The sequence below is a fragment of the Anarrhichthys ocellatus genome, unplaced genomic scaffold, assembly GCF_004355925.1.
Source record: "Anarrhichthys ocellatus isolate YVR2014 unplaced genomic scaffold, GSC_Weel_1.0 scaffold42, whole genome shotgun sequence".
Lineage (NCBI taxonomy): Eukaryota > Metazoa > Chordata > Actinopteri > Perciformes > Anarhichadidae > Anarrhichthys > Anarrhichthys ocellatus.
In genome coordinates, this window is record NW_022280072.1 from 3,021,445 (window position 1) to 3,031,865 (window position 10,421).

Here is a 10,421-nt window from a genome sequence, read left to right on the forward strand (position 1 = left end):
CCCCCCCCCCCCCCCCCCCCACACACACACACACACACACACACACACATGGGACAATAACCTCTTTCTGTCACTAGGACTTAATCAACAGCAGAGGAAAACATACAGAAAAAAAGGAATAACGACTTCATCTGATGGGAGACATGCTCGGAGCTCCTTAACGTCTCTTCTGCTGGCTTCATCCTTGAAACACACACCCAGTAAAAAGCTTTTTAGGGACAGAACACACACACACACACACACACACACACACACACAGTTTATTTTACTTTCTGATACAACACAAATTGCTGATCAACAAATACAGAAGAAAAGCGTCTTCAAGCGTGAGACGGCCGCGGTACCAAAGCCTCGTTGAACGCATCACGTACTACATAATAGAGAGTGTGTGTTTGTCTCTTGCTACAGGAGGACGTCCTGGTGCCCCCCCCCCGGTCCAGCTTTGACACTCAGAAACAGGGAGATGCATGACGCCACATAGCGCTGAGATCCACATGACCTCTCCTGAGGGGAGACGTCATCGGGGGACAAATCTTTAATTAGGTGCAGTCCTGCCAGTTAGCGTCCTTCACAGCCGTTAAACACGGATGGGAGGGAGTTAGGGGGGGAAACGTGTGAACAAGAGGCACCTGGTCCATAAATATACACAAAATGCATGCTGGGACTGGAGACTTTTTACTAACATGACAAGCATCTGCAGCTCATGACTGTAACTGGGCCCAGTCTAACAGCCGTGTCTCCCAGCGGCTTTAGCCGGATCCGGTGCTCCAAAGATTCCCTTAAAAGCTTCACATTCATGTGAAGAGGACAGAAATGATGCACAACTCTTATGTGTGCTGCTGACCCATTCACTGTTACTGTATTACTCTTTATACTCTGTTACACACAAAGTCGGTCATTTCAACTAGAATGCCTCCTGAAGTCGGAGAATCAGGAGAACCGAATCAAACCGAACCAGGAAATCCAAACATAATACCGTGGTAGGACAGTTTAGTAGCACTTCTGTCTCATTTGTGTCATTTTATTTAGTTTATTGTGTTAATTGCAGGACAAAACACGAACAAGAGCAACAAGAGAGCAGTGAACACGAGCAGATACTGTCTCATTAAATCATTCAGTACTGTCCAACTATCTGCAGAATAAAGCATAATGCATTCATATTAACTGTTGATAACTTTTCAGACTTGTTGTGTTGAACCACAGTCATGAGCAGCTTCTATTTCTGACTTCCGATGTAAATGTAACGCAGTGAAAGTACATCGATCAGTACTACACGGGAGCAGTATTTCCATGTTTTAACTGGTCAAGGTGATATTTTAATCTTTAATCTTCAATATTTCCCTGTAGTTGAGTAGAAGTATCACGTAGCATAACAGAATTGCAATACTCTGTACTTGAGTAAAAGTACTTTACTTTCCGTCACGGTGAGTGCAAAGTGGTGGCAAGATGTTGTTGACGGAAAATAAATGAAATTGTAAAAGAATTTTAAAAATAATAATATATATATATATATATAATAATAAATAATGAAGGATATTTAAGTCAGAGAAAAATATGAACTGTCAAACAATGATGATTGGTGATGATTTTAAATAAACTAGTACTCTGCGTGTGACTCAACACCTTCTATGAAACTCTCTCTTCAGCCTCGAGCAGATGAACACGCGTCTCTGTTTACCGCCACACTTTGGGATCTCTTGCCAATACAACCCTAATGTGCTGAGCCCGTCTTAGGATCAGAGTATAAAACAGATGGCACCGGGCTGACCAACAAACACTCACTGCCAGCTGAGCTTCTCCGCTCTCTGAGCTCTCTGAGCTACAGCGAGAGAGAGAAGAGGATGTGTGATGAAGAGCTGAGAGGACAACCACACGGAGACGTGTTGACCCACCTGGAGGCTGCTGGAGACGAGCTGCCAGGTGAAGCAGCTTTCTCTCTTTGTGTAGGGCGCCCCCTCTGGACCTGAGCGGAACAACAACAACAACAACAACAACAACAACAGCATCACACTCCTCCTCTGCCTTCTCATCTGTCATTCATCTCTACTTAAACCGAGAGCGATACTATCTGCTGGGATTCACGAGTGACATCTTACCGGGATGTTACTGTTCACCCTATTAGCTGCACAGACTCTCCCCTGTTTCCTGCAGTAGGCGTTCCAGCTTTCTTCATTGAAACCATAGTTAAAGTAATCTGAGATCTTGGCACCTAAAAGTAGAAATAGTGACAAACAATCGGCGACAAGTTGAACACACGAGGGAGAAGAATGGAAAGAATAACCAGAGACGACATCTCACCAGGTTTCCTCCACAGCTTCTCCTTCGGGCACCTCTTCACTGGGCTTTGTTGGATGTTGTCCAGCGTGTCCATGTCCAGTAACTTTGTCTTCTCATTAACTGTGAAGCATTTGACAGCATTCAAAGCTCACAATCACCGAGGTCTTCAGGATTATTAGTCCGTCACTTTTAGATAAAGGAAGGATGTGCTGTCATGAAGCCATATTGTCGTCGTGAAGAGGTCAACTGGTGACCGTCTACTTGTTGTTTTATGAAGAGGCTAAAATCATCTTTTTTAACAGAAATAAAGATGACCTTTGTGTTTCTGGAGGCTGAATGCTGCTCAGTTATTTACCCGATGACTTCCTGGTTCCTCTCCGTCGTCTGTGTTTTGTGTTCTGTGACGTTTTCTCCCTTATTTGTATTTCTATTGCAAGACAAAGAACAAAACACTGAATACAGGCCAGACTCAGAAATCAACAATACAGAACAAGAGAAAAATGTTGTGTATGTTGTGTGTTATGTTGATTTGATGTTGGTGTGTGTGTGCATGTGTGTGTGTTTGTGTTTTTGTCCTAAACAACCAGTCTGGGGTGGAATTTCTAGGGTGGATGGCTGGGAAAGTAAAATATATATATATATTATTATTGTTATTATTATACAAATTATAATAATATTATAATAATGATAACAATAATGACAATAATAAGCAGAAATAAATAACTAAAACACATAAATCAAATTTAAAAATGAGCATTAATACTAATCCTACTCCTACCTTTAACCGCCACTAAAGCTGCTACCAATAACAATAACAACAACAACAATAATAATATCAATAATAATAAAGTCACAGGGAGCGCCGCTCCGTCCACTGGCGGTGAAGCAGGATCGAGGCCCGTCAGGGAGCTCCAGAACGGGTTATTGTTTCATTCTGTAGTCATCCACATAGAATTCTATTGAGTCATTTATTTATTTTTTTAAGCTGATTTATGTGTCGTTTTTTAAAATTCCTATTGTGACTGATTGATCCAGCTGTGGGTCACCCCCAGACCCTTATAGCGGCAGACTGCATGGAGCACTGACTCACCAACTGCCTCTCTCCTCTCAGCATCGACCTGCACAGGTGAGTTCCTGGAGCTGCAAGAACATTACCGACGCGATCATCTCCATCATCGTGACACTAACGTGAGCACTGAGTGGAGCTCTAATAACCTCATTTCTTAAATGGCACCATGCAACACTACAATACATCACAAAGAATAAATATCTCAGAGCTACATCTTGACAGAAGTGGGTTCCTGACAAATGACGCACATTCGTATTTATACCCAACAGGCGAACAAACACAGTGAGAGGCTGAAAATATTCAACGTTGTTTTTCTCAGAAGATGGAAAACAAACCGCTGAATTCTAAGATGCTGCAAATAAATCAGTGCATTCATCAGAGCTGTCGTGCTTTCACATTACCCCACAGACCCAGAGGAACACATGGAAACAATAGTAAAAACAATAAGATCCACTCGCACATCAAAAACGCTGTTTATTTGACAGCCGTTGTGTGTCGATAATAAAGAGACTGAAGCTATTCATAGCTCAGTGCTTCGTCAGACGTTTCTTGTTAAGATCAGGCTGAGTGGCCACAGATTGTTCAGACGTAATTATAAAACATCTTTATGTAATCTTAGCTTTACAAAAACAACGAGGTGGCTCCTTCTAATCTTCTGGGCTTTAAGTCACAAATGCAAAAAACAACAACAAACTCACACAAACACAAAAACAAGACTATTGTTGAAGCTTTGGTTTACGGTGACTTACTGTAATTGTCAGGTTTTTACGCCACATTTACTCTGAAGCTGGTGAATGCAGAGCACAGACACCGTCTCCCATCAGCTCACACATACACATCATTTGAAAAGTGTATTCTCATGTCTGAGGGTTGTGTTGGCTCTGTCCTATGAAGGTGTGTCTAACCTGTTTTAAACCTCTGAATCCTCACAACACAGTAAGAGAGGCATTGAAGAATCCAATGAGCACCATATAAAACACAACAGTCTCAAATATACAGTATCATATCTATATTTTCCAGAACATATTGTATTCAAATGCAGCGTCGCGCCTGTAATATTACTTTTAAATATGAAAAGTTAAAGAACCATCATGGATCAGTGGTGAGTACTCAGATCTTTAACTTAAGTAAAAGTATCAACAGTGTAGAAGGTAGATAGATAGATAGATAGATGGGTATTTACTTTATTTATCCTGCAACGGGACATTTCTTTCGCTGCAGCAGCATTTATAGATACAGGAAAAGCAATACAAATAAGTAAAAAATATTAAATATAATATTATATAGAAATACTTATAAGTAAAGTCATATGTTCCACTTTTACTTAAGTAAAAATACAGAAGAATTAACATCAAAATGTAATTAAAGTACCAAAAGAAAAAGTATTGTATATTATTGGGCGATAGTTGATATGTACATTATTATGTGGTGAATTAGAAGTATGAAGTAGCAGAAAATGGAGATACTCAAGTAAAGTACAAGTATCTCCTTACTCTACAACACTGGTAACAAATACAGCATACACATTACACACAGAGTACACACAGAGTTCACACAGAGTACACACACCTGGATGGGATTTGAACCTCCGCATTTTCCTCCTTGTTATCTACGATGCTCAGTTCAAAAATCACTGAAACACACACACACACACACACACACACACACACACACACACACACACACCAAATAAACCAAACGTTATTGGCCTGATTTGACCCTTTAACTTAAGTATTGCTAACATTATTATCAGTTATGATCTTTGTAATAAATCATTGGTGGGATGTAATAAAGTTCTCTACTTAAGTACAGTGTTGATTTGAGTTTTTCTAATTGAATGCTACTTTGTATAAATCTACTCCAGCATGCAGTATCACAACTTTAAAATAATCTTACATGTAAGTTACTTGTTAATGATAAAAAAAACATAATAATATATTATATTCTGTGATAATATAACACTTTGAAAGAACTTCCTTGAGTAACATTTTGAGCTTTCCCTTGTAATGGAGTATTCTTTAAAGTGAGGTATTTCTACTTTTACTTAATTTAAGTTGACTTTAATTAAGGATGTGTCTACTTCCTCCACCACTGGTTAATCACAATATAGTTTATGCCTAAATGCATGTTTGTTTAAACTTACACTGATATAATTTTCCCTCCTCGTCCTCTTCGAAGGAAACTTCAGAGTCAGACTCCGATGAACACATTTGAATATAGAAAAGGTATTTTTAAACAAAAAACACACCAGAATTAATAAAAAGAAAATTAATAATAATTAGCCGGCGGGCTTCTCTCCATTAGGATCAGTTAAATTGACAGTTCAAGAAGTTTCTATGGAGACAAGGGACCACCAACTGTAATCAACTGCTGATATCAGAAGACACATTTTCTGTTTTTAAAATATTTATTTTTTTATTTTCAGCCTTTAAAATGTCGTCAGTGAATAATAAAGGCTCTGTAATAATATTAAATACAAATATCAACATCAAAAGACATATTTTCCGTTTTTATATATTTTTATTTTCAGTCATGAACATGTCGTTGCTGGTGATGTCAGTGAATAATAAAGGCTGTATCAATATTAAATTAGTATGTAACTCCATTAACGCTTCCAGCGAGTCGTTCTCTGATTGCTGGTTATATTCGCCATAGCAACGAGTCAGCGCTTTACGTGACGTATTTATGCTGCGACGCGCGTTTGCCACGTCACCTGCAGGGGACTCGTGCGTTTGTTTTGCCAGCTGTCTTCCTTTTAGCTGTCAGCTCTGATGCGTCTTTAGACGGGCTGACAATTAAAATTCAAAAAAATGTCGAGCGCGGAGGACTTCACGCTCTTTCCGGTCAACGTGTGGGAGAAAGTAGTGCTGTCGAAGGTGAAGAAAGCCGTTGTTTTCATGGACGACCGGTGCGCGGAGGCTCTGCACTGGTGCGGAGGCGCTGCCCGCTTACTGGAGGCTGGAGCCCGGAACTTAAAGGAGTTCTCCAGCTTCGAAGCGTGCGGGGAGAACGAACCGAAGGCCGTGTTCGTGGTGAGCACTTTGCTGAAGGGTCGCACGGTGGACACCATCAAAGACATCGTGTCGCTCAGTCACTTCCGGTACTGCGTCGTCTTCACCGCCGTCTCTCACTCGGTGCACCTGTTCGCCAACGGCGTCGCCGCGGAACCGGACGGCAGCCCCGTGTTCGAGCAGTTCGAGGAGAAGCTGTGCGAATGGATGGGCAACATGAACTACACGGCGGAGGTCGCGCATGCGCCGTTGGTGTTCGCCCCGGTCTCGCACAAGCAGCTCCTCCTCGCGCCAGCCTTCGCGCACCTGTTCCCTTTGCTCGCACCTGACCTGGAGGTCATCAACGCGAAACGACCGGAGAAGAAGAAGTTCGGCAGCCTGGTCGACGTAGACGTGCACGCGCTCCCCGTGGAGCTGCAGTTGGAGATCAAATCCTTGGCTTCGGCGCTGAGTTCGCTGTTCGAGGCGACGAACACCAGGGAGGAGAGCTTCGCTGTGGGTCCAATGAGCCGCATCATAGCGGGCGAACTGGCCAGTCACCCTCAATCGAAGAACAGGAGGAAGACAGCCCAGAATAAAGCATCCATCATCTTTGTGGACCGAACAATGGATCTTACAGGTAACCTCCTCCCTGTTTGGACCACATTGCATCAAATCATTTATAAATTACAAGAACATTCTGATACAATTTAAGATGTCTATGTGTAAGATTTATTATTACATTTTAATTTAGCGCTAATGTCTTTAGGGTTAATTGGAATGCCAGGTCTTGTTTTAAACAAACTTCTCTACGTCTCGTCACACCACATACTGAATAGAAGTCTTTGTTTTCTCAGGAGCTGTTGGTCATCATGGCGACAACCTGGTGGAGAAGATTCTGACTGTGCTCAAACCTTTACCTGGTCATGTGACGGACGTCCAGGTGGACATGCTGGCGCTCACGAGCCTGCAGCGAACCCCTCACTCCCAGACCACCGTGGCCCCCGGCTGCCTCGCTCAGACCCAGTGAGTGTCTCTGATGACCTGAGTCACAATCAAACACACTTAGTTTATAGCACAGGACCTCATGTTTGGTTTCTCTTATTCATTAATCCATCCATTACCTCTAGAGACATAGCTTCCATTTTATGTGCATGTTTCACTCTAAGTTTTAGTGCACAACTAATAATAATAATAACAATAATTATAATTAATAATAACAATATTTTTTATTTATTGGGGCACTTTTTAAGCCATAAGCACAAAGTTCTTTCTAAGGTGAGGAAATTTACAACATAAGCAATATTACGGACTATTTCAGGAGGTAAATAATGAAACGTATGCATTCAGTATACATAAACATACATATACCTATGCACATAAATACATATAAACTGTACATACACAGGAAGCGACAACCTCTGCTGCTGTGAAATGAAGCCAAACAGGAAGTGCCAAAACCTGAATAAATGTTTTGCACTTTGCATAATAAAAGCTGCTGGGCAAATGGTAAGCTTTTAAAAGACATTTTAGTGACAAATGCAAGAGATAAATAATTGTCTTATGATTTTAGAGGCCGTCTAATTTAGCTATTGAGGCTTTCAGGGGGTCTGAAGTCTCAATCAGGGGGTCTCGGACCGCATGGTTAACGCATCATTCAAATAAAAAGAGTTTAATATTTTCACCTCCCCATGGAGTATTTATCTGGGGTTCTCATGACTTCAACAATTCTGAATTCAGTTCAGAATCCCTCATCAAATCTTTTGAGGTAGTTTGTTTGGAGGAGAATTAATTCAAAATGGAGCCCATCCCTCCCACTGACACAACCACAATACAACCACAATTTTCCCACCTGGCCAAACACACACTCACCAGCCAGCCCCCCCCCCCCCCACATGACCAGCATTAGCTGCCAGTGGGTTCAGCGATTCCTGCCTCTGGTCTTGGCTGTGCAGACGCACGTGTTGGGCGCCTGCGGTGAGGGCTTGTTGAACATGGCAGGGATTAGTCCTCCATCATGTGTTCCACTCTCGCTTTGCCCCTTCATGTGGCTGCAGGGGGAAAAGGCTTTGACTTAGAAGAAGAGTTTTGTGGCGGGAGCTGTCACGCAGCATGTCTGGCCGCGTTGAGTTCATGAACAGGCTTACAAATCCAGCGTTCTGTTCTCAGCTAGGTGGGAGGTTCTGTTGTAATGGAACCAGTCTTGGATCTCTCTAGTCGGGGCTGTTTAGACAGTGTGTGCTGTAGCAGATAATGTGAGCACAGCGCGGGGGGGCAGGTTGCACCGACCCTCGGATGCCTGAAGTCTGGGGCACGTCAACCAGATCCCTAAAATACACCCACAAATGCATGTCACCATCACCGTTCTGAAGATCAACCACAGCTGCGTTGTCTCTGTGGCCGGATGAAATGTTTCGTATTGTGTGCTCGATGCTGCAGCAACAAGCTCAGCCTCTCACATCGTCCATAAGAAAGAGTTAAGAGTATGATGATGGAGCAGAGGTTGAGGTCACGATAACTACTTTGATTGGATGATACTTTTTAATAGAAATAATTGCGATTTTAAGTCCAGATTTTTGCCACTGATATAATGAAAATGTAATAATAACGCATGTACACCCTTTTTAAAGGGCAATTAACTCTTAAGAATATTCAATGTCTGCACAATGCACAAGTCTTACAGTGCTGCTGTTTATACTGACATTATGTTGGCTAAAATGTTGGTGATATTATTTTGTAAACAAACACAACGGGCAATATTAAGGTTAGCAAAAAGGATTTGTGAAAGAGTCGATAATGTAAAAATGATCTCCGTCATGTCCGTATATCATACGATAAGTGTTTATCATAAAAATGATCGAGAGCATGTCCATATATTGTATGATAAGTCTTTATCGTAAAAATGATCAAGGCTATGTCTATATATCGTACGATAAGTCTTTAACGTACAAATGATCGAGAGCATGTCCACATATAGTACGATAAGTCAATAATGTAAAAATTATTTTGGTCATGTCCATATATCCTTCAATAAGTCAATAACGCAAAAAATATCAACGCCATCCATTTACATCCATTTTCAAGGTCATGTCCATATATCCTACGATAAGTCGTTAATGTAAAAATGAGGTAATTTCCATCCCATGATAAGTCAATAAAGTAATAAAAAGATCCATACATCGTACAATAAGTCGATAATTATTGTGACTAGCCTACTGTTTGCAATCGTTGTCCCAGATCTTTCCACCAAACACGAGTCTCAGCCAAACCTCTCGCAGCATTTAGATGACCCACTCCGATAGTGTTTACACCTTCTAGCAGGTACTCCGACAGAAAACAGACGAAGAAGAAGTGTGGCTGAAAGCAATCAGTAGTTCGGCGGTGGCTGTGTCGGATCCACAGGAGTGTTATTGCCTCTGCTATCTCTGAGCAGATGGCCCATTTGAGGCTTTATCACAGATGTTTTTTGGAGATTGAAGAAGCTGAGAGTTCCCACTTTATTTAACTGCCTTTAAGTGCACAGCAGAGTTCATGTCAGTCTCTCTAATGTGTTCAAGACCGGGGGGGCTCTGCTAATGCTGATGTTTTTAGAGTTGTGCTGCTCTTAAGCATTAATCTCTCTTAATTCTACAAAAAATAAAATACGCCCATCTCTAAAGTGGATATTGTTCTTTGCATGATGGGAGCTCTGCAGAGCCCGACTGGCTCCATGTGGTTTCATTGTCTACACAACGAGTTCTCCTCCCACTGGATGTTTATACACCTATGATGAGCTATATTTAGCTTGAGACCGCTGTGTGTTTTGCTTGGTTTTGTTGTGTGGACCAACTCGAGCCTTTTAAACATCAGGTGCGGACGTAATTCGGACCTTTATTTGTCGTGTGTGATATTTCCTTCAGTGATTCCAGGATATTTTTATAGATTAGCGTGTCTTAAACATTCTGTGGGTGGTTGTTGGTTCTAGCTCTGCTCGTGAGACCCCACACTTGCTTTGCAATTACTGTCGTATTGTCTTTCATAACCTGGTGTGAATTTTCCTGATCCGTCAGTCTGTGGTTTTAGTAATCCTGCCTCGGACAAAGTAT

The 10,421-nt window shown here is 41.7% G+C and overlaps 1 protein-coding gene across 1 annotated transcript in view; it reads left to right on the forward strand.

The window, feature by feature from the left end:
- The first annotated feature begins 5,819 nt into the window (after window positions 1-5,819).
- The window catches only part of scfd2 (sec1 family domain containing 2), a 91,456-nt gene continuing 86,854 nt past the window's right edge, over window positions 5,820-10,421 (forward strand). The window contains exons 1-2 of the mRNA XM_031868229.1: window positions 5,820-6,976; window positions 7,194-7,362. Of these exons, the coding sequence (XP_031724089.1) occupies window positions 6,157-6,976; window positions 7,194-7,362 (989 nt within the window). The 5' untranslated portion in view covers window positions 5,820-6,156. The remainder of the gene's footprint in view (window positions 6,977-7,193; window positions 7,363-10,421) is intronic.